Source organism: Aphidius gifuensis, linkage group LG1 (genome assembly GCF_014905175.1).
Source record: "Aphidius gifuensis isolate YNYX2018 linkage group LG1, ASM1490517v1, whole genome shotgun sequence".
NCBI classification, from domain to species: Eukaryota; Metazoa; Arthropoda; class Insecta; order Hymenoptera; family Braconidae; genus Aphidius; species Aphidius gifuensis.
Window position 1 is genome coordinate 6351572 of NC_057788.1, and position 25827 is coordinate 6377398.

Here is a 25827-nt window from a genome sequence, read left to right on the forward strand (position 1 = left end):
TTTTTCCCGTAAAATATTCTTTAATTTGTAATCTACTTAAATACATAAAATAAATTGGTACATCTTACATTTTTTTTGGGTAAGATTTACCTTGTAACTTGGTAAAATTTACTAACCTCGGTTGAATTTACATTGAGATGTATTAGGCAAGCATGAAATAATAATAGTTTCTCTCCCGAATAAATTTACAAAACTACAACGTTAAATTTACCAACCACGTTTGTAAAACTAACAATACTGAGTCTGGTTGTATCAGGAAACTATGAATAAGTATGTTATACTAAATTAAATACATACTAGACAAATTCAAAGTTGTAAAAAAACAATAATTTAACAATGAGAAAGTAAAACTAGAACTATAGAACATAGTAAAATTGATCAGGTCGATCTTATTTTACCCAGAATGGATGAGAAAAACATACAACACAAGAGGCTTTAATAAAATCAAAAAAATAAATTAGTTGGATTTACAAAACTATATTGTTAAATTTACCAAACATGTTTATAAAATTCCCAACGGGGACTAGCTTTGATCCGGGTAACATGATGTTGCAGGAAGTCATCCAATACTTGTATTTCCATCAACACAGGTCCATCAGTCTCAGTGGTTTTTTTCATTTTAAAAATACACTGCTAAAGCCATAAAAAATTAATTTAAAAAATTTTTAAAAAATCAATTTATCACAATAATTATTAGACTGTTTTATTGTCTAATATTTTGTGAGACAAAATAATTTAAACAAAATAATTTAAACAATTTAATTCAAATCAAACCCAACCCAATGTGACCTAGCTTTACCTAGCATTTAGCAAATGTTAGTTCCATTCTCACCCACAAACACAACAACGCGAGTGAAAAAAAAAAAAAGAAATAAAAAAAATTAACACGCCAATTTGACTGCTTTGATTTTTGCAACATTTGTTATTAATAAACAATATTAATAATATTAAAAAAAAATACATTAATCAACAACAAACATTTACAAAAATGCCAGAAATTGTGGTAAGTTAAAAAAAAAAAAAACAAATATAAATAAATGATTTAAAATTAATACAAGGTTAGATAATATTAATTAATAAAAAAATAAATTTTATAAATTATAAACAATTATTTTAATTGTTAATTTAAAATTAGGAGGTTAATGGTGAACATCATGATGAGACAAAAAAAGAGGAACCACAAGAAAATGATGAAGTTGATCCTCATTTTGAGCCAATAGTGTCACTTCCATTGATTGACATTCCAAGCAATGAAGAGGATGAAATTGAAATGGTTAAATTGTGAGTTGTTAATTAATTAAATAACAAATAATTATAAAATATTTATCTTGATGAAATATATTTAATTTAATAGGAGAGCAAAGCTTTATCGTTATGATTCATCAAGTGATCCAGCTGAATGGAAAGAACGTGGTACTGGTGATGTTAAATTATTACGACACAAAACAAAACATACAGTACGTGTTGTTATGAGACGTGATAAAACATTAAAAATATGTGCAAATCATTTTGTAACACCATGGATGGAACTTAAGCCAAATTGTGGAAGTGATCGTGCATGGGTTTGGAGTGTACTTGCTGATTTTGCTGATGAACAATTAAAACCAGAACTTCTTGCAATTAGATTTGCAAACTCTGAAAGTAAATTATTGATATTTAATCTAGTTTATAATGATTTAATTTTCTAATACATATTGTTTTTTTTAAATAGATGCATCATTGTGGAAAGAAACATTTGAAAAAGCCAAAAAAATTGTTGGTACTGAGTGTTCAATATACTCTGGTAAATCAAATCCAGATGATGAAAGTGATTCAGAGTCTTATGAGTCATGGAGTGAAGCAAGTGATGATGAAAAATCTGTCAATGAAAAAGAAACATCTGATAAATTAATTGATGAAAATTCCAAAAATAAAAATGATGGTGAAACTGATAAAGTCACTGAAGTTTTGGAAAAATTAAATGTCAAAGAAGACAGTGAAGAAAAAAATTAATCACATAATTTTAACTGAAAAAATAATATCATACTTTTTTTTTTTTTTTTCTTTTTTCTACAATAATTCAATTAATTTTATACTCAATCTCAAAATAATTCCACATTTTAGTGTTTTATTTTTTTTATTTTTTATTTATTTTTTAAATTCAATTTTGTATTATTTTATCGCAGATTAAAATTAATTTTTGATGCATAAAAGTGATATTTGAAAACAATGAAATGAATGCATGCTTGTCTGTGATTAATTTTTTTTTTTATAAATAAATACACAAACAAAAAAAAAAATAAATAAACATTTGATATGAATAGAAATACTTGTCAAGGATAAATAAATTGACGAAAAAAAAAAATAATTATTTGTGTTAATTATTTATTTGATAAAATTTTAATGCTAAACAGTCTGATTGACTTTTAAGTAGATTCATTTGGAATGTTATAGCTCATCGTGTGTTGCAAAAGATAACAATATATTTTTACGTTCTTCAATATTTTGTTTTTTATCATTTGATAATTTAGTTTGTAAAAAACTATCAAGTCTTGTTTGTTCAGTTTGTACAAAAATATCACCACGTTCAATAATACGTTCCATTGTTTTGATATAAAATTTAACATTACGTTGTTCTTTATCTGTTAATGTTGTCTCAAATATTTTAACTTTTTCTAATATAGCTTTCTTTTCATTATCATCAGCCAGCTTAAACTCTTGTGCATATCTATCAAGTTGTTCAATACAACCATCAAGACCAATATAAATTCCAGTTTTTAATTTGATCAATCTTTTTATATTATTTTCAGTAAAATCAATTGATTTTCCATCAACAATTTTTTCTGGTTCATTTTTGCCATTTATAAATAACAATACAACTGGTAAATCTGATTTATCAACATTAAAACGTTTAGCTAATTCTGAATTATCTTTATTTCCATAATCTTTTATTCCAACTTCAGCTAGTAATAAATCATCAACTTGATATGTTGATTCAGCTACTTTACCAAATTCTTCATGTTTTTCACCATAAGGAAATGCAACATCAAATTTAACAACTGAATATTTAAATTTTTTAATTACCTGTAAATCAATAAATCAATTGAATAATCTATTTATCCAAAAAAATAGTAGTAATAATATTTTTTACATAAAAAATAATTGACTGCTTACCTTGTCAAATGATAGACCATCTAGAGGAACACATCCTTTGCAATCCTCAGCATATCCAAATTTAATTATTACACTTATGATAACAACAAAATATATTAAAAATGATTTCATGTCCTGATTTTTTTAATCTCTTTTAACAAAGATTATACTGCTCCAATTTTTAATTTGTTTATAAATAAAACAGACAGTATAATATGTTGTTTTAAATTCAAAGGATAAATAATAACTGAGTGTTGAATTTTGTGCTTTACAGTTATTTATTATCAAGTAGACACGAGTTTTGTTTAGCGTATTTTAGCTTGTTGTTAAACTCAGTAGTCAGTCTGTTGAGTTGCGCCAACGAGTTTCCTATATCAATCGGCTATCAACATGCATCTGCGGGTCTTACACACTTATACCAACTACCAAGTCACCAACTGACAACACATACACACAATCGAAATTTGTGTGTGTCTGTTATACAATGTCCCGGATTTTTTTTTATAATTAAATTCAACACCGTTATTCGTTGAATCGACAGAGATGATGTTATACTATCATTACGCTTGTCTAACAACACAAGGTCTTCCTACTGCGAGATTAAAAAAAAATATATATATTTATCTGTTAAAAACAGAATAAAACCCAATCTATGTATTTTTTATTTTTATTTTTATTTTAAAGCTCTATTGTCTATATTGAATTTCTATCAGCATTTTTTATAGAAAAAAAAAAAATTTTACAATTCATTTGATATGATGTACCATTATTAATATAGATTGATAAAAATTTAATTAATTTTTTAATTAATCTGTTGATAATGGTGAGTAATTTCTAAATAGAAATTCCTCCTGTAAAAAATAATCTCGAAGATTTTCCAATTTTCGACAATGTTCCTCTGTTTGGAAAAAAAAAAAAAAAAAAATTGTGAACAACCTTAGCATCATTCAATTATTATTTAACTGATTAAAATTTTTTTAATTTTTTTTCTTGCTTACCATGAAGTTTTTCAAGGCATTCAAGTTCTCCACCATAGTCACTTGGTAAGCATTTTTTTGGTATGTGTTTATAAATTTCTGTAACATCACCAGTATAAAGATGCAACTAATAAAAAAAAATTAAGTAATTATTAAAACAATGCTGTGTTTTTACGACAATAATTATATTTAAACTTACGGAATCAATGAGTTCACGTTTCATGAAGGGTTTTATCAATGCAAGTACTTTGTCCATGAACCATACAGCATTGAGTACATGAATAGCCTTGAGACGAACTGGAAGACCATCCTGAAGATACTCAAAAAATTTTCGTATACTTGTAATTGATAAACGAGTTAAATGACCAAGTCCAACTCCCTTCATATCAAAAAGAAATATATAACCAGGTGTACAACCCTCGTAGTAGAGACTTGCATCAACAGACATTTGCAATAATTTAATGCCATCATTTAATATGTATTTACTTGAACGATAATCAGCAAGACGATGAAATATTATACAATTTCCTTGACTATCTGGCTTAGGAAGTGCTACAAATTGTCTAATGAAAAACATTTTTTATTTGTAATTAATTAAATAGATTATCTATGGTATAATTTTATTGAAAAAAATAAAATAAAATAAAATACTTACAAAGCTTTTAAAGATTGCTGAAGATAGTCAGCTTTTGGATCACGATTATTAAAAAATTCTGATACATTTGCACGAAATTTATAATAAATATGCATGCAATGTTTTGCTGATTCAATATTGAAATAACAACTGTGAGCAAAAAGAGCTAAAATTTCATCAGGTATTTGAGTTATGCCTCTTTTTACTGCCCATTCTCGTAATTCATTAATAATATCATCAGTTAACTCTGGATATTTTTTTTTTGAAGCTTCAATTGTATGTCCCAGTTTCATTTTAAAAAAACAATTTTTTTTTTTTTTTTTTAAACAAAAATTTAATATCAATTACACAATTACACTAAAAAAAAAAAATTAATAAAACATTTTTTAAGAAAATAAATCCAATTGTGTGTTGGTTTGTTACTACCAAGTTAATACGTGAAATGAAAAGTGGAAAGACATGTCAGTATTATAAACACAAATAGGGGATATAAAATTTTTAAAAAGAGAAAGTGATCATACAGGTTCAATAATTTCTATGTAATCAAGTTGCTTCAAATATCCTGTTGAGTATACTTGTTTTATAAATACAATTACCTTGATCAATCAACATGAAAATAATAAAATATTATATCAACAATCATAATAAATTTTTCTATATATTTATTTCTAAAATAATTATTAAATTTTTATTTTATATATTTATTTATTAAACAATCAAAAAACCATTCACATTTGCAATCATATAATATTTCCAAATGAATGACTCTTTTGTTAAAACTTATAAGTAAATTATAAAATAATAATTCGGTAATCCAGGCCATTATTGATTGTCGTTTTCTACTTGCTTGAGTTAGTTATTATTTATGTTTCTTTATAATATTTTTTTCACCCCATGTCCCCATGTAGAAATTCACGTTTAGCATAGTTAAAAAATTGGTCCACAGATGGCTGAATTTTTCGGTTTCTCACAAGTGGTGAAGTAGAAGATCGTTCCTATATATACAACAAATAAACGACGGTCTATCGGGGAAAGATGTGAGCACAAATAATGTTGGGACGCAAGTCCCACGGAGACAAATCGCCATTGAGCAAAAAACAAACCACTAATAAAACGGGTTAATTTGTCTGCTTTGTGTCCCGAATTCTAAAATGCAAACAGTCAAAATCGTGTCTCGCATCTCTTCCCCCTTTTTGCATTTTTAAATAATTTTTTTTTTTTTGCAAATTAACAAATTAATTAATTGATTTATATATAAAACTATCCTTAAACATTTTTTTTTTATTCTTAATTTAATAATTCGCAATAATTCAATTTTATTGTATTATTATTATCGTTTTTTTTTTTATTATAATTTTTAATGAATATCTAGTAATTAATTAATCAAATGTGGGTGTCGAGTGAACATTTTAATTTCACACATAAGTACATACACCTATGTACATACATACATTGCGATTGCGTATATATATATACAACCACGGAAGTTGAGTACGTTCATTGATAAGCTGCCACTGGCATCGTACGACCCAAGCGCTGCTGATGGTGGTAAGGGTGGGTGGATGGCTTGAATAACGCAGCTATATAAAAAAAATCCTGGCGAGTTTATAAATATATATATATATATGTACTAACACTGAATCGTAGACAAGAACTGACAAGAACAGTGACGTCATGGTCTTTGACACGTTTAGCTATAGTTGCGTAAAATCAACTTGAAAAATTAATTAAAAAGAAAATTCAAAATAATCAATATTTCAAATAAGATAAATATTTTTTTTTTTATTATTATATCTATAATAATATAATCCTTCAAATCTCATCTAGATTAAAAAAAAAATACATATAAATATTCTAATTTTTTATACATCATCAGGGAAAAAAAAAAAAATAGAACAACGAAAATAAAAAAATAAAAAAAAAATGATAAATTTTTTGGGGTAAATAAAATATATCGTTTATTATGAAAGAAAAATCGCGTGCAATGAGTTTGCATGTTTGTCAATGACGTATTAACCTTAGCATATATATATGTACATGTATAAAATGAACAGATACAATGTGACCAAATAAAAATAAATAAAATAAAAAAAAAAAAAATATATAAAAATATAGGAGATTGCGCTATAACACTATGGCCAATACGAGCAGCAACGGCGTCAGTTTATTGATTGGCGTTTAGTGAAAGGGTCTACAAATGTATTTTAAACATATACATAAAATAGCATACATGTATATAAATTTTGGGTGGTTAAAGTGGGTGGCAATGGGAGCCTAGCATAACGTCCCACATTGATCGATCCACGAGTGACCCATATGCAGCGAGGTCGACAAGGAGTTGTTCACCCTCTTATATACCCCACTATTAGTTGCGCACAAAATACAACAACTATATTCAATACGCGCATATATTTACAACCCCTTGTAGCCTATTCCCCACCCTTTTATTTTTCATCTACCCACATGGATTATTTTTATTTTTTTTTTTCACCCAAATGAAAAGAGAGAAAAAATGAGTGTACATAGCCGCAAGGTAGAAAAAAATAAAAGTCAAAAAAAAAGCAGCTCATAATGTTTATACGTGGAATTGGTTTTTATTTTAAAATTTTTTGGTATTTTTTTTTTTTTTTAAATAAATAATCATAAATCACATTTGCCAATATTAATTTGATTAATGGTTATATATAAATTATGTAATAAATATATTTTTATTTAAAAAATGAAAATTTTTAAATAGTTATTTTTATGTGTTCATGTTGGCCTGCATTCACAAGTTAGATTTAGTATTGTCAAGTCACGATACACGTCAAGTTTTAATGAGCCAATTTCATCATATAGTGTTTAGAAGAAAATTTATTTTCTAATGAGTAAGTGTGCATGACTAGTGGTGGAGTGATAAAATTGCTACTGTCGTTGCTGATGGTGCTGCTGCTACTACTGCTTCATACTAGTGCGCTGCTACTTCTACTGCTGTCGTTGCGTTTTTTCATCCCCCTTATAGTGTGTATGTGTAGGTGGGTGGGTGGGTGGGTGTTACATACTGTATATACCTCAGAAAGTGCCCCGCCGTAGCAAAGCGAGGGTTACACTGCTTAACGAAAGACATTATAACTCTCTGCTTTTTTTCATTATTATTTTTTTTTTCTATTTAATAAAAATTAATATTAAGAAATTATTTATTTATATTTTTTAAAATTAAAACAAGTTAACAAGTTTATAATTTTTGTGACATAATATAAAAAGAGTGATATATAAATATTTTTCTTATTTTGGTGTAATTTTTTTGTGTTGACATATTTATGTCAAAATAAATTGAGGATTACAATTAATGAAAAAAAAATTGACCTAATATTTTTATTGATAATTCAAGATAAAAAAAAAAAAAAAAAAAAAAAAAAAGTTATACAGATGGTATTGAAAAGAAAATAATATTTTTTAAGAAAGAAAAAAAGGGGAGTGTATCAGTATTTAATCTGGCATCTAGTGGATAATTCTTCATCATAAAACAGCAGCCCTGGCCTGCCACAATCCTTTCGACTCCGTCATCGTAAGTTATTTTTAAAATTATCTTTAATGATTTTCTTCAAATAAATTCTATTGTTAATATATTTTTTTTTTCTATATTGTTAAGTGATGATTATTAATCCTCTATTATCGAAAGTAAAAGTTTATATCATTTCTAAGATTTCTCTTGGAGGTCGAGATGGAGCTGATGACGAAATTCAAGAGATATGGCGCTCACAAATGATTTTTATTTCATATAAATTTTATTATCTTTTTCTTGATAATTTTCTCTAATTTTTTTTCCCATTTGATTTTACCCTTGCCATCATAATAATTGCTATTGCTAATGATTAATTTTGTCAAATAATATAATTGCCAAAAAATTGAATAATTCGTTGTAATAATTAATAATTTTTTTAGATAACATTTAAATATAATTAGTCAAAAGGAAGAGCGGGTTCACGTAGCCGGTGATAAGCATACGCAAAGTGGTATGTGACGCCCGGCTAGACGTTCGTATATGTATACTAACGTACTAACGTATCTTTTGATGGTGAGATCAATAAGCAGTACTGTGACGATTCAACATACAACCACGATCCAATCATTTTTTTCCTTTATAAATTTTATCAAATATAATATTAAATTAAAAATAAAAAAACAAATATTTTTATTCCATTTATTCGTCAATCAAATTTAATTTTATTTATCTAAATAATAACATTAATTATTGAGTAATTGATGAAGATAAATAAAATAAACTTTTAATTAAACTCGTTTAATTTAATGACAGCAGTATAGAGGACCTAAATAAATTTACCCTTTTTATTATTTTATTTATATACAAATTTTTTTATTTATTTTTATCATTTTATTTTTCCAATTTCATACGAGGATGCATGCGTGGATATAATTTAGCATACATAGAATGTGAGTACAGTGGGAGGAGGAAAAGAAGAGCTATAGAGGAATAGTAAATAAAATAAAAAAAAAAAATATAATTAAAAAGAAGAGTTGCACACACACAGAGAGTTGAAAACTTGATGAACATAAATTAGTAGTAAAAGTACAGCGATAGTCAGACACTACACTTGATGTTTATTTGATTATTATATTTATAATTAAATAGTTAATTAATTTATATATATATATATATCATTGTTTGACATGTTTTATTATTTATTTATATATATGAAAAATACAATTGTTGTTCCGCTATGTGTTTTTTTTATGTATTTTCAGCTCAGTCTGATATTAGAAATCCTTGAACGACGCGCATCACAGACCGAGGGGTGACAAGTCGTTCGATATGTCGTTTGGCACTTCATATACCTACAAGGTATACAAGGTCAGGCCGAAGATCATCTAGAGATTTGAAAATTTAAAAATAAAATATTATTATTAAATTAAACTTGAAAGTTTTTTAATAGTACATTTATTTTTCATGTCATTTCATGTATATATGCGTTATTAGGTGAAATAGTTATCACACATATAGTGCCTTAACATAAAAATAATTAATTTAACCCGATTGTTATTATTATTATTATTAATACTCCATTAGTATGAAAAAAAAAAATGTGACTGATGAATGTAGTAAAATAATTTTATCAGTTGTATTATGTCAACTTGTAAAAAAATAAAAGGAAAGTCTCCAATGTATATATAGTGACTGAGAGATGTTGATAGTTTGATCCCTATATGATATTTGTTGATTTAGCAAATCATCTTATTTTATGAGTATTGAATGATAATAAATTGTAAAATAATTTTTTTTCAGTGCTGTGGCGTTGGAGGTGGAGGGTCCACAGTACCACAGACACAACTTCTTGGTACAAGTATTGTCGGGACCACCTCCGGAAGAAGCGTCATCATGCAGGACCCAGTACTCGAATCAATTCTTGAGGTAAAAAAAAAAAAGATTTATTTATTTGTTTAAAATAAGAGATATTAATAGAAAAAATTAATTTATACAGCAAATGCGCGAGACGGAGGCTCGCAGAGCTGAATTAGAACGTGAACATGCTGATGCACAAAATCAATTGCGAGAAAAATTAGCTGGAAGATATCAAGGGCCAGAATCAATTGAGGCAATACAATCAAAAATACGTGAATTAGAAAAAAAAACAGAACTTGAAATAGTACGTCATGAAGAATTATCATTAGAATTGACTAGTTTAAGACGTGCACGTAGTCGTGGTCCAGGTGCAACAACAACATCATCAAATTTATCTGGTACAACGTGGCCACCAGCTGGTTCAGATATTGATAGAATGATTGCCAAAATTGAACAGGATAGCAGGTATTATAATTTTAAAAAAATAAATAAATAAAAGTGTTTAAAAAAAAAAAACATTTAATTGATATTATTAGTGGAAGGATAATGCATGAGTTGGATCATGCAAGAGGTACTGTAACGACTCAACAGCCTTCATCGGTCCAAGGTATTCTCAGATCAAGTGCTGAAAATCTTCATAATCTTGGACAACATCATCCACCTCATCCACATGCATTAAATCTTGGAATGACATCACAACCCTCTCACGTAAGTTAATCTCTTTTTTATAAATATATTATCCCGCACCAATATATATACACTTTAATTCAAATTAAATAAAAAAAAAAAAAAAAACTAATAATAATAAATAATGGTAAAGAAAATAAAAGATAGAGATAAAAAAAAAAAAAATATAAATAAATAGTATGCAGGCTCACCAATGCCATTGACACCATTGATGCCAGGCTGTCCACCACTGACACCAAATGGTCCACCCTATCATTATAGCGAGCCAATTCCACCAGCACCCTCATTATCAACAAGCCAAACACAGCCAGTATTTCAACAAAAATTACAATATCAAACAATACAACCACATCAATCACATGTTGATTTAACAGCACCACATTCACAAACAACACAATCACAACAACACCAACAACAACAACAACAACAGCAACAACATCAATTACAACAGCAACAAAAACAGCAACAACAAACGCACACACATTTTTCAAATAATCATTATCAAGAAACTTATCCACATACTCAAACGTATCAACAACCACAGAATCAACAATTACCAACAGCATCAAGTTGTTCTTATCTTGGATCAACAAATCAAACAGCATTGCCACATTATAGTCAGCCAAATCAAACTAGTCAAAATTATCAAATAAATGGAACTCAACAGGTGATGAATCAATTAATTATTAAATAATAATTTTTAAAATTAAAAAAACATTATAATTAAATTTATAAATAATAATTTTATTTTTTTATTATATTTCTTTTGAATAGACAACGAATTATTCAAATTTGAATATGGCATCACATCCAAATGGAACATTTACATCAAGTGGTATTGGAAGTAACTACAATACATCACATCAAATGCCACATCATAATTATTCAGTGCCATCATCAAATATTGTTCAAACAACTCTTGCAAGTTTACCACCTTATTCATCATCATCTTATCATTCAACTGGATTATCAAGTACACCACAATCAGTTCTTCCTTATTCAAGCGTACAGAATACATATTCAACTGCTGGATCAACATATTCAACAGTGGGGACCAATGCTTTTGGCACACCAGGTGTTAATTCTGGCAAGTTTTATTAATAAATTAATATTTAAAAATATTTAACATAAATAAATATGTATATTTTAAATAGGCTCATCATCAAGTGGTCTTCTTCAAGCAATTGGTGATCCATTACAAGCAATGCAACAATTATCAGCTCAATCACAAGCAAATCAATTACATCAACAAGCTATTATACATCAAATACAACAATCATTACGTGCAAGTTCACCAACGCCAACATCAACATCAGGACATCATTTTCTTGGACCACGACAAATGCCTAAAATACCAACTGGTATATTGACAAATCCATTAGACAGATTAACAAGTGATACACTTAATGAAGGACAAGTTGATATGTTAGATATACCAGGAAAGGGTAGATGTTATGTTTACATTGCTAGATTTAGTTATGAGCCATTTCAACATTCACCAAATGAAAATCCAGAAGCTGAATTACCAGTACAAGGTGGTGATTATTTATTAGTATGGGGACAACCAGATGATGATGGTTTTTTGGATGCTGAAACACTTGATGGAAGAAGAGGACTTGTACCAGCTAATTTTGTACAAAAACTTGTTGGTGATGATTTATTGGAATTTCATCAAGCTGTACTTGGACTTCGTGATGTTGATGATGCTGCTTCAACAAATATTCCACAAGTAAAAGCAATTTAATTAAATAATATTAAAATAAACTACATTTTTTTTTAATGACAATTATATTTCATTTATTTTGTTATTAATATTTTTTTATTTTAATTAGTGTTATCTACAAGATATTGATCTAGAGCTTGCTGCACTTGAAGAGGGCAATCGCAATCGTCATGAACTATCAGCATATGCAGAGCTGGATAATATTGCTGATGAAGATGAACAAGAACCACCAGGTTTGTTGAAATTTTTTTGTGAATGATTATTATAAGTATTTAATTGTTTTTTATTTGAAAAAAAAAAATGTTTTCAAGTTTGGTTTTAATTGTAAAACACCAGAAAAAAAAAATCACTTGAGCAATTTTGTTAATTAAACAGAAGAATAAATTGCTCATTATTTTTTTTTTTAGTTTGCTATTCAACTGCATGGCTAAAATATAAATGTTTGTTGATATTAACTTGATGAGACATTAGGTAGGGATATTAGCTAGATGAGAGAGTTTATAAATTTTTCAAAAATACTAATATTTATGATGAGAAAAAAATATTAAAATTACAATAATAATATTTATTTTTTATTTTTATTAACGAATATTTGTAATAATTTTTTTTTTTTAATTAATACAAAGCTTTAAATTTTAATTCTACAAATTAATTAAGATACACAATTTTTTTTCAATCACTTAATTATTAAAAATATTTTAAAAAATTATAGGTACATATAAAAAAACACGTTAGAGATGAAATTTGGAGTTTTTGCAACTTTACTGTTTACATAATAATTTGTGTGTCAATATTTTGATGGTCCTTATAGGCACTCGCTTTAGTAAAAAATTTGAGTTAGACAAAGTTATTTAGCTACAGCTAGGCTTGTATTGTCTTTTTCCTCATGAAGAAGTCTACCTGTTTTCGGACCTAGTTCCGGCCCCGCAGCATCTCACCCTGGAGCGTCAGCTGAACAAGAGTGTGCTGATCAATTGGACTGCACCAGAGAATTCCCATCAGCTGGAGTCTTATCATGTCTATGTTGATGGTGTCCTGAAGGTGACTGTCAAAGCAACTGAAAGAACTCGGGCACTCGTTGAAGGTGTTGATTCTACAAGGGTTCGTTTGCTTAAAATAAATGTAGTACTTAAAAAATTATAAAACAAATATGCATACCAGTATTAATTTATTTTATTGTTATTACAATAATTTATTTTATTTAATTTATATATAATATAAATGTATGTTTTTTTTCTTTGTTTTTTTCTATTTTCTTATTCTTATTTTTTGTTTAAAAAATAAAAATAATAGCCACACAGAATAAGTGTACGTTCAGTGACACATTCAAGAAGAACATCAAGAGATGCTGCATGTACAATGGTCATTGGTAAAGATGGTTCTGTTGGTCCAACAGCAGTTAAAGCATCAAATGTAACAGCAACAAGTGCAATAATATCATGGTTACCAAGTAATAGTAATCATCAGCATGTTGTTTGTGTTAACAATGTTGAAGTTAGAACAGTTAAACCAGGTGTTTATCGCCATACAATAACTGGTCTTGCACCATCAACAATATATCGTGTCACTGTGAAAGCCAAAAATTTACGTGCAACAAATTTTGAGGACCAAAATGCTCAGTCGGCCAATAATCTTGCCTGCCACGTACACTTTAAGACTTTGCCAAAGGGTCTACCAGATCCTCCAGTTGATATCCAGGTCAACATAAAATAATATATATATTATTATTATTATTATTTCATGAAATATATATTAAATTATTATTAATTCATCATTAATTAAATTTTAAAATATTTATTGTTTGTTTTTTTTGTCCATTTATTGTCATTAAAGGTGGAGGCTGGACCGCAGGACGGCACTTTGCTAGTTACTTGGCACCCTGTTGCCCTAAGCGGTTCTGCTGTCACCGGTTATGCAGTTTACGCGGACGGCAAGAAGGTCACAGACGTTGATAGTCCAACGGGTGATCATGCCCTTGTTGATATACACAAATTAATGAGTTTAAATCCAAAGGCTATCACAGTGAGAACGAAAAGTCGTGAAAGTCAATCTGGTGATAGTTGTGCAACAGCAATACCATGTACTGTATTACGTGGTGGTGGTGGTGGTCCACATATGCAACAACATATGGATGGACAACAACAACAGCAACAACAACGTATGGGTGGTGTTGGACAAAGATATCCTGGTTCATCAGTACCAGCACATATGAGACGACACAATACTAGAGTTGATGCACATGGACAAGTCATCATTGAGACTGATGAAAATTTATCAGATAAAGAAATATATCCTGGTCAAAATTTACAAATGGGTAATTAATTAATTATATTAATTTACAATTAAATATTTTATATATGTAATTGTATAAATTTATTATTATTTTTATTGAAGAATTTAATGTAGGTATATTTGGATAATACATGAATTAGGAATTCCAGAAATGACGAAAGACTCGGCGAGTGAAAATTATAGTGAAGAAGATGATCCAATGAGAAATAGAAGGGGAATGGGACCTCAACAACAACAACAGCAGCAGCAGCAACAGCTACAGCAACAACAGCAATTACAGGGACAACAAGGACAATTACAGGGTCAACAGGGACAACAACAACAACATCGGTATGGATTACAATCTGGTAGTGGATCTCAAGTTCCACCTGGTATTCATCGACCAAGTCGAATTGCTGGACCAAGAGGTACTCAAGATCCATACTATGGTTCTGATCAACCAGGTAAATTATTCAATAAAACAAATTTAAAAAACATGAAATATAAAATATAAATTTTGAATTTATAGGAACTCCAAGAGGTAGAGGACCATCTTATCGTGGTGGAAGAGGTAATCAGTCACAAAGTGGTGGTTTATCTCATCATCCTGGCTCACAGCAACAAGTTAACAAAAGACCAAGATTTTTCATAGCACTATTTGATTATGATCCAACAACAATGTCACCAAATCCTGATGCATGTGAAATTGAATTACCATTTTCTGAGGGTGATACAATCAAGGTAATTTTATAATAATTTATATTGTATAAATTAATTTTATATTTATATTATTTTATTGCTTTAAGGTTTATGGAGAAAAAGATGATGATGGATTTTATTGGGGTGAATGTCGTGGACGTCAAGGATTTGTTCCTCATAATATGGTAGAAGAAGTTAAAAATCCTTCAGCAAGTGGACAAGGCCAAAATCAAACTGGTCGACGTGGTCAGGGTGATAGATGGGGTGATATTTATACAAATATGCCAGTTAGAAAAATGGTTGCATTGTATGATTATGATCCACAAGTATTATCACCCAATGTTGATGCTGAGGTAACAAAATAATATCTTAAAATTAATTATTAAAATATGTATTAATAATTGGTTTTTTCATTTATTCATTAGCAAGTTGAATTACGTTTTCAAACTGGAAATGAAATATATGTTTATGGTGAAATGGATGATGATGGTTTTTACATGGGTGAATTGGATGGTGTACGTGGACTTGTACCGAGTAATTTTCTTACTGATGCAGTACCAAATAAACAGGGTCAACCAGGTCAACCTGGTCGTCGTCCACCAGGTCAAGGACAAGGACCAGGTGCACGTGGACCACCACCACCACCAAGAGAACCACCACCGCCTGGTCATCGTCGTAATAAAGGTACATAAAAATTTTACTATTATTATCATATATTATTTACTACTAACAAAATAAATTAAATTTAAGCTCCAACTTTTATTTATTTTATGTTTTTTTTTTTTTTAATTGATTTTTATGAGTTTAATTTAAATATATTATAATAAAAATCTACAAGACACAAAACACGAGATTTCAATGTGGGCCAGCTGAAGACAGTCAATTTTTTAAATTAAATAATATTCAACATGTGATTTTATCTCAACTCATCAAAGCTTCTTTAAATCAACTGATAAATTTTGAATTTAAAATACAACTTATATATTTACAAAATTTAAATCTTCTTTTTAATTTTAAAAACAAGGTACATGCTTTTGTTGCTAATATTTTTCGAGAGGGATTATTTCACGTTAAACACATGTGTAATTCAAAATAAACACACAAAATAATGCAATAACATGCTGCTTTCAGTGTATTTACATAAACAATATATGTATACATATCGATGTACATTTTAATTAACAACATATATACATATATATATATTTATAAATATATACATGTGGATATATGTTACCAGCTATTTTTTGTCTGTCTCTATCTTTGAGTATTTTCTATAAAATTTCATTATTTTAATTCCGAAACTATTATTATTTATACACAGGTTTATTCTTGGTATAATTCTTTTTTTTTGAATTTTAATTCTAATGCATCATGGATTTGTTCCAAATAAATATTTTATTTATAAATAAAAAAGAAGGTCAGAATAATTTTTTTTTTCTTTTTTTTTTTAGTATCAAATCAAATATTCATATAGAAAAATTTAAAATAGATTTTAAATAAAAATGGATAAAAATATAATAATATGAAATTTCAAATGATTGGTTAGTTAAATTATCTACTTTTTTAATTAATTTTTAATATTGTATGGGTTATTCCATGCCAATCGAAATTTTTTTTTTCTTTTTTTTTCATTACGACAAATTTATTTATTTGGGACAAATCCAGGAAGCTTATGATGCAAATTTTAAAAAAATATTTATTCAGAATTGACTTAGTATAAATAAATGTATACAGATACTATCTGTCTTACTATTTTTGTATTTTCTGTACACAAAAAAAAAGAAATTGTTTTATCTGTTTATTTTTTTTTTTTATTTATACGAATGAAAATCGTAAAAAAATATTTAAATTTCGTTGGATTTTCATGTTTGTAATGTGTTTATTACCTATCAATTAATTATTATAATAGCTGTGATCAATATATATACATATAATGAATACAGGTGTGCCAAAATTCATATTTAAATTTTTATCAAGTATTTTTATTTATTTTTTTTTTTGACCCACCTTCATTTTATTATGCATTTGATAATGTATCATAGTTTATTTTGTTGTTTTTTTTTTTCTTCTATCTTAAGATTACACTATTGATATATATTCATTATTTAATTGTTGCATACAGATGTTAAATATTCAATTTAAATCAAAATAAAAAAAAGTCATTTTTATTTAAATATATGTGTATATATATTTATTCATATACAATATATATTTCAACATGATTGTCGTTCGATGCTGGCCATTTATTGATTCCAAAATACGGTGATAATAAATTAAAATTAAATTAATTATAAACTCTATGAAATGGAATTTTAATTGTCTTTTATAAATATAAAAATGATGATTGAAAATATACGTTAAATAATTTTATTAAATAATAAAAATAAATTAAAAATATAAAAATAATCTAGAGTCGTTTTATTAAAAATAAAAAATGCATGCACTTTTGTATAATTAACAAAATTATTCTCTATATTTATAAAATAAAATTTTAATAATAGAGAAAAAAAAAAAAAAATAGTAGATAAAAAAAAAAAATGTGCCATATATGACAACACGGTTCTGTTCTCTTCTCTGTTGCTAGATGCCTGCATTGTGCCTGTGTCTGTCCCTGTCTGTCACTTAGACTCTAGACAACAACAACAACAACAAAATCAACAACTACAACAACAACCACAACAACAACATCAAAACCAACTACAACAACAAAACAATTCACCGCATCTAGCGTATCAACAAGCCAATCATCACAGCTACACAACAGTTACAACGTCAAATCAGCATGGTGGTCCTGGTACAGGAATGGGTCAAAACCATCAACCTGGTACTGTACCACCTCATCTTCAACAGCAGGTGAGTTTATAATACAACGCCTGTCAACATCTGTGACCTGCTATCTACTGCGTTCTGCAACTTGTGATCTGCTGACACTCCTCAACGTCCTACTTTTTTATTTTTTATTTTTTTTTGTTTTCACCTACGTATTATTAATTTATATTATTTTTTTTTTTAATTTTATTTTTAAATCATTGTAATCAATGGAATTTTGTATATTAATTATCATCATCCATTTGTTTACAATGATTTTTGACGTAAGTAAAGATTTTTTTTTTTTGCATTTTTAAAAATAAATGCTCCAAATTATTGGATAACAATATAAATACAATATTGCTCTGCTATGAATGTCAAAAAGTATTACTATCTACTATCTATTACTATCTTCACTTAAAAGTGATATTGTTATTTTTATTTTTATTATTATTATGATCATGTTGTGTATATGTGACTCTCTAAATTATTATTAGAAAATTTATTAACGAACAATATCAGTTTATATTTTATTAAATAATTTTTTTCAAATAATTTATTATACATTAGAGAGTCATCATAAACATGATAATAAGCACGCGGCATGTTGCATTTTAATCTGTTTGCTTTGTGATCATAAAAGAAAAAAAAAAAAATTAAAAAAAAATATATAAACAACACGTTATTACACATTACAAGTTAATATTTCACTTGATCATATATGATATATTAAATATATAGCTATCGCATCGATATGAATAATTCTTCAAAATTGAATTTAGAAAAATGAAAAAAAAAAATAGAAAAACAACGTTATTTAACAACAAAATTTACCGCAAATTTTAATAATTTTTTTTGTTTTTTTTTCGATTAGAATTTGTAATATAAATTGTTAAAAATTTATTATAAACATAAATATAAATAATTTTCAGGGGAGGGGGAGAGGCGTGGGCAATCGGATCGTTGGTAATAATATGCCTGGTAATCATCAAAATAATCAGCAACAATATCAACAGCAACAACAGCAACAACAACAATTGGATCAACAACAAAATCAGGGATATCAGCAAGCGGGTATGCAGGGTCAATCAGGCTATCAACAAAATTACAATCAACAACAATCAACAATGCAACAGCAGCAACAACAACAACATGGTCAACAACAAGGAGCTCAATATGGTCAACAAGGACCTCAACAGGGTGGTTCATCAATGATGCAAGGACAACAAATGAATAAACAAATGCGTGGTATACCAGCAGTAATACCAAATGCTCAAAAACCACTTGATCAAAATCTACAACAGCAACAACAACAACAGCCAGGACAACAGCCAGGACAACCACCAATTGCTGGTCCAAATTTAATGCAAAAATTTACTGAAATGGCTGGTGCTAGTGCTGGTGGTGATATATTATCAAAAGGAAAAGAACTTATATTTATGAAATTTGGATTAGGAAAGTGAGCCATTGATAATACTAGATTATTTATTCAAATTGTTAAATGCTTGATGAGTTTTATCTCGTGATATTAAATTTAATAAATTTAAATTACCACCATAATTATTTCATCAGCATAATTATGTTTTGTCTATTTAATATAATATATATATATGAAAAAAAAAAAAAAAAAATACATTAACAAATTGAGACGCTCAAGGTCAAAAATAATAAAAATATAAATTGGAAAAATATATATATATATAATCGCGCACAAAAGTATTATCATATAATAACTTTCATAAATAATTAACGAATTTAAATCGTTAAAATAATATATATAGGTAATTAATTAATATGCGCGAAAGAGTGGGTGTGCCTTGAGATGCCTCACCTTCACGATGATGTTGAATGAAAAATTTTAATTATTGTTTTATCTCAAATAAATAATAATAACAGTGTTTCGTTATACATATATAGTATATAACACCATAAATTATATATTCAAAAAAATCTAATAATATTACTACTACCGCAAAGTTCCTCATTCGATAATCTATGCTTTTTGGTTTTTCTTTAAATTATTATTTTAGATATTTAAACAAAAAAAAAAAAATATATCATTATTTTATTCTCAAGATTGAATAAATTAATTTAAAATTTAATCATAAATATATGATATACATAAGAGAAAAAGTATATATATAAAAAATATTATATTTGACTATTGCAAATTGTTTGTTACAACGCTATTGGTACTTGTATTTTGTACAAAATATATAATCCAATGTTTATTTTTTTTTTGCCAGAGATATATTGATTAATAATGCAACAAAATATAAAAAAATTCATAGCTAATATGAATAAATAAATATTACAAAAAAAAATATATTAAGAGATAAATTAAATATCTCGTTAAATTAAAAATAAATAAATCATGAAATTTAAAATAATAAAACTATATTAAATTAATAATGTTATACATGGAGGAAATGAATGAGTTTTAAAAAAATAATTAAATACCTAAAATAGTAATTAATTTCAGTACTTTATTAGTATTGATTCTTGATAATTATTTATTGAATCTTTGAAAATAAAATAAATAAATTTCCTGAGTGTATTGTGTAATTATTCATAGATATGTATATATAAAAAAATATCAAACAATATCCATTGGAATATTGTTTAAACGAGCCGATCAATTGTGATCAGATAAATTAAATTTAATAAAATGATAATAAACTATTTAATTCTGACGAAAATTTGAAATTTAAAAAAAAATTTTAAAGTGTTCTCTTAAGGAGCAATTAGGTGTTGTCCAATAAAAAAAAAATTGATAAAACGATTGCCCAAAGAGACTGAAATGAAATAATATAAATTAAAATAAATAATAAAAAACAGTTAAGCCTCTCTGCTGAGCTTGGAATTGTTCGGAGGCGTCCAACGTTGTTGCACGAAATAAAAAAAAAATAAATAAACCACCATAAAAAATTTAAAAATAATTAAAAAAACAAACGGAACAATTAAATGATAAGGCGGCTATGATAGTTTGTAATATAAATTTAAAAAAAAAACATATTCAAAGCCGTTATAAATAAAAAAAATATATAAATTACGGAGGCATAGTTTAATAAGAGTTATTATTGTAGAAAAATTATAAAATTACTTATCATCTGCGAATGCTTCATTTATAAAAAAAACATCTTTACTAAAAAATATATATAGGTTTTTTTTTTTTTTCGTTTTTTTTTTTATTTAAAAAGAGTTAACAAAATAAAAGAAATTCTCACAATAATAACAAATTAAATTTAATCAATTTTTATGCAATTATCATAGTCAACCTTGACTACATATCAAACAAAAAAAAAATAACTTGTAGCAGCTAGATGGTCTCTATTATAATATTCAAATGATGCTAAAAAAAATTTATAAAATTATTAAATTATTGGCTTTTTGGTGTTGATACTGAATTGATATAAAATTGGCTTAGTAAATTAAAAAATAAAATAAAAATAAAATCAGCAGGAAAAACAAAACTATTCATATATAATTGGATAATTTTTTTAAACAAAATATAATGATTAAAATAATTATCGAAATTATTTATCTTCTTGTCTCACTGATAATATTACGTTCGACAATAATATTTCGAAATCTTTTTTTATTTGTCTTTTTCTCTAACTTTTAATCTCTATATAAATTTCTAACTATCAAAATTTAAAATATGCTGTTTTAATATCTTGGAATCTTAATATTAACAAAAGCAGATGCATAATTCAAAACTGTTAATGATGTTGTTGTTGTTGTTGTTGTTGTTATTGTTGTTGTTGTTGTTACGCGTACTACGTACCTTCTGAAAAACGATTATAATGATTTTTAAACTATTTAAAAAAATAATCAATAATTAAAAAATAGTCATTGATATAATATGGTTTTAATAATCGGAAATAAAATTATGAAAAGTTTTCAAAGCTTTAGCTGTATATTAAATAATTTTTTTTTTTATATAAATTCATTAATGTTTAACAACATATAGCAGTCGTTATATAATAACTTTTGAGACAATGAAGATATTTAAATTTTTTTTTAAATATATGATGTAGTTTTGTATGAAAGTAAATAATAAATTATGTAAATAGCCAATTTTATCAACTCAGTGTTAATACCGAAAACATATTTTTATTTTATTTCATTTTTAAATAATTATTGAGAATATTGACATGGGGTGTTTCAAGACGAATCGCTATAATTTAGTCATCTTCTGTATTTTTTAAATTTAAAACTAATTTAATTATTATTTTTTAAAAAATTATAAATTTTACATTTTTAATTGTATGAATAAAACAAATACGGTGGAAATGTTTCGATATTAAACTCAGTTTCATAGGAAAAAAAATAAAAATCTCAGGAAGTTGAACATAAAAAAAAATCATATTTAAAAGTCGATATAGCACAATCGAAAACTGAGCGTTCATATCGAAACATTTAAAATTTATATTTTGATATTTTTGGGAAATTTAAGAGTTGAAGGAAAAATATTGAATTGAGGGTCCATTATCCAAAAAACATATTAAAAGCAAACGAAAGTAAAAAAGTTTAATAGACAAGAGACTGAAAATTTAGTGATTTGATTTGAAATGCCCTATATATTTATTGCGGTTGAAACTTTCTCCTGAATTATAGAAAATATAACATTTGGTTAAATTTGAATACATTTAAATAAAAATCCTTGAAATTATCCTAGTTCTATGAAAAAATTTAAATAAAAAAAAACAATAAGTAGATAAAAAAATTTAAAAGATCACCCTGGTCAAAATATTTCTCCGAATAATTTATTATTTTTCCGTGTTGCTCTGGAATTAGCCCATTAACGAAAAAAAAAACTGGAGAAATATTTTCATGACTTACATTATTTTAATCATTCAATAATTTCTTTTATTTTATTTTCTTGAATATATTTTGAATTTTTAATTGGACCAATTCCGGAAAAATAACGGAGAAATATTTCCACCAGGGCAACTGGCATTAATAAAACTTTATGCGCTTATTATTTTTACGTATTGAAAATTGAAAAATCATGTGTGGGTGTATATCTTCATTAATTCCGAATGATAATAAACAAGATTTTGAAAATACAAAAAAAATATAAATAAAAAACTGAATAAATTAAAAAAAAAAAAAAAATACATATAATATAAATATTAAATTGAAAAATTAAAATGGAAAAAAAATTTAACAAAAGTTATAATAATACAATGGCATCAGGAAAATAAGAAAGGTGTGAAAGAATAAATTAAGAATGTATGAAATATCAAAAACTAATATGTTAAATAACACAATAATAATCATAAATACGTTATAATGAACATACTTGAAATGTAATTATAAAAAAAAAAAAAAATAATGAATTAATAAAAAAAAACGAATTTTGTTTCTTGTTACGTTTTGATGCTAAAATTTCATTTATTTTTTTTTTTAAATATTTTCAATTACTCAATTAATAATTGTTTATTAGGAAAATGATTATCATAATATTTTTATTATAATATAAATGTTTAATATGTTCTTTCTACTTGCAATAGCATATATGTATATATGTATATATATATATATGCTATCGTAAGTATATAGAAAAAACATATTAAACATTGATACTATATATTTTAATTATGAACATTAAACGTTAAATATTTATTTTGATCGGCTTTGTAATATATCGGAGTGTTAATCAAGTAATCACAATAAGATAAGCACCATAAAAAATTAGAACAAAACCTATTGTTTAGAATTACCTATATGATATGTTTATTTGCTTTTTTTTTATCTTTCCTTTTTTTTTTTTTTTAGTATATGAAAATAAATTTATTATTATTTGAAAGTTTTTTTGATAACTGACATCGCCAGAATTAGTGACACCACGACTACGAAATGTAGTCGAAAAACACAATTACTACACTTACTACATAACTACAATGACTACACCAACAAAATATGATGACTACACTATTTATTACATTTCAACTACATTTTTTAAGTTTTTTATTAAGTTTAAAAATATTTCTTTCTACATTTCTCCGCGTTAGTATTTTTCGGAGAAAAAAATTCTCTCCTTATTTCTCCGTCTGGGTCAACATGGAAAAAATTCAGAGTAATCACGGAGAAAATCGAAGTAATCGTGAGGAAATTCGGAAAATATTTAAGTAATAAAAAGTAATAAAAGTTGTAGTGAAAAAAGTACAAATACTACATAACTAAACGTGACTACACCATGACTACACCAATGAATAGCCTCTCGAAAAACACTACGAATCAAAATGTGAGTCACAGATTCTAGACAATTAAAGCATAAAAAATCTCGAGAAATATATATTTTTTTTAAAATAGATTTAAATTTAAAAAAAAAAACTTAACGTTTTTATGGAAAATTTTACATATTATTCACATACACTCAGCTGATTGTCTGATTGACATGTGACTAAGAGAGAAAGAGAGACACATGTTGTAATTTATAATTACAATATGTAACAATCAAATTATTATTTTTATTATAACATGTGAGTTATTTTTATAATTTCTTATTATATATATTTTATTTTTGATGCTGAGTTTAGTTGTTGTATAAATGATGATCGCTAAATAAGCATATATATGCGATCATCATTTATACAACAAAAAACATTTAAACTCAACAAAAATAAAATTAAAATATATATATTAAGAATTATAAAAAAGCATATATGCTCCTTGATAATTATTCCAGACACTTATTCGTCCTTGCATTTTATGACAGCTGTCAATGAAAAAATTACGATTAGAGAGATTGTTTCGATACCTAGAAGAAAAAAAAAAAACATTTTTAAACTGAACAGCTGAGTGACTGAATAGTAAACACGAAAAAAATAAAATTCAACTGAATTCAACATGATTATTTGAACATACCGAAAGCAAAGGAGCAATATAATTCCAATGAATATTGTGACATAACATGAGACTTGATTTGTTCGTTAAATACACTAATCATCCACCAAAAAGATATGAAAAACTCGCCCATACGGACAATTAAATAAACTTCCAAGCCTAGAATTGATCGCTAAAATTAAAGAAAAATAAATTATCAATTAAAAAAAATAATATGTATTATGAATAAAAAAAAAAAATCAAATTATCATAAATTACCTTAATCACAGTAATAAAACCTAATAAATCACCAAGAATGAGCAGGCTTATCAGAAACACCTCAAGTGCGACGGGCATATCTGTCAAAGGCATTATGGTGATATTCGTTTTGTCACCGATTATTTTCAACGCACCATACTGACCACCAATTCGGCCTCGTATCGTTAATGGTAACAACAGAGATGAAATCTAGATAATAAAAAGATTAATGCCTTAGTATGGTGTTGTGTTAAATAACTGTCAACTTAATTTTGAATTTAGTCAAAAGAATTTTATATATTTTTATATACTTACAACGCCATAGACTGAGACACACAAAGCAGCATAATAAATAGGAGTAGAGCAGCGGAAAGTACCCTTATGTTTCATCGATTTTATCTATAAAAAAATACATAAAATCATAAAAAGCTGATTAATAAATACAAGAATGATTTTAAAT

At 26.4% G+C, this 25827-nt stretch overlaps 4 protein-coding genes across 14 annotated transcripts in view; 2 read left to right on the top strand and 2 right to left on the bottom strand.

Annotated features, from left to right (window-relative positions):
• Window positions 1-22752, top strand: part of LOC122847368 (RIMS-binding protein 2-like) — a 29889-nt gene extending 7137 nt beyond the window's left edge. The window contains exons 1-18 of one of the 10 annotated variants that reach the window (XM_044144991.1): window positions 8141-8290; window positions 9490-9595; window positions 10028-10153; window positions 10224-10549; window positions 10621-10792; window positions 10950-11438; window positions 11546-11858; window positions 11926-12500; window positions 12604-12727; window positions 13387-13595; window positions 13788-14192; window positions 14328-14808; window positions 14927-15229; window positions 15295-15506; window positions 15572-15817; window positions 15890-16148; window positions 18052-18320; window positions 19208-22752. In XM_044144991.1, the coding sequence (XP_044000926.1) occupies window positions 9557-9595; window positions 10028-10153; window positions 10224-10549; window positions 10621-10792; window positions 10950-11438; window positions 11546-11858; window positions 11926-12500; window positions 12604-12727; window positions 13387-13595; window positions 13788-14192; window positions 14328-14808; window positions 14927-15229; window positions 15295-15506; window positions 15572-15817; window positions 15890-16148; window positions 18052-18320; window positions 19208-19738 (5079 nt within the window). In that variant the 5' untranslated portion in view covers window positions 8141-8290; window positions 9490-9556 and the 3' untranslated portion in view covers window positions 19739-22752. Of the gene's footprint in view, window positions 1-8140; window positions 8291-9489; window positions 9596-10027; window positions 10154-10223; window positions 10550-10620; window positions 10793-10949; window positions 11439-11545; window positions 11859-11925; window positions 12501-12603; window positions 12728-13386; window positions 13596-13787; window positions 14193-14327; window positions 14809-14926; window positions 15230-15294; window positions 15507-15571; window positions 15818-15889; window positions 16149-18051; window positions 18321-19207 lie in introns of those variants that run through there. The other 9 variants (XM_044144992.1, XM_044144994.1, XM_044144993.1 and 6 more) reach the window with 9 other exon arrangements.
• On the top strand, window positions 844-2219 carry LOC122847375 (ran-specific GTPase-activating protein-like). The gene is made up of 4 exons (XM_044145010.1): window positions 844-1003; window positions 1136-1281; window positions 1355-1641; window positions 1712-2219. The coding sequence occupies exons 1-4, from the start codon at window positions 989-991 to the stop codon at window positions 1990-1992; spliced, it is 729 nt and encodes a 242-aa protein (XP_044000945.1). The 5' UTR covers window positions 844-988; the 3' UTR covers window positions 1993-2219.
• On the bottom strand, window positions 2356-3551 carry LOC122847373 (protein windbeutel). The gene is made up of 2 exons (XM_044145009.1): window positions 3154-3551; window positions 2356-3063 (listed from the first exon to the last, which is right to left on the bottom strand). The coding sequence occupies exons 1-2, from the start codon at window positions 3262-3264 to the stop codon at window positions 2428-2430; spliced, it is 747 nt and encodes a 248-aa protein (XP_044000944.1). The 5' UTR covers window positions 3265-3551; the 3' UTR covers window positions 2356-2427.
• LOC122847372 (alpha-tocopherol transfer protein-like) lies at window positions 3886-5057 on the bottom strand. Of its 2 annotated transcripts, none has more exons than XM_044145008.1 (4): window positions 4765-5057; window positions 4309-4672; window positions 4131-4208; window positions 3886-4030 (listed from the first exon to the last, which is right to left on the bottom strand). In XM_044145008.1, exons 1-4 carry the CDS (start codon window positions 5034-5036, stop codon window positions 3935-3937), a joined length of 810 nt encoding a protein of 269 aa, XP_044000943.1. In that variant the 5' UTR covers window positions 5037-5057; the 3' UTR covers window positions 3886-3934. The 2 variants fall into 2 exon arrangements, with proteins under 2 accessions (XP_044000943.1, XP_044000942.1); XM_044145007.1 differs by having other exon boundaries at window positions 3899-4030; window positions 4131-4236.
• Window positions 22753-25827: the final 3075 nt, after the last annotated feature.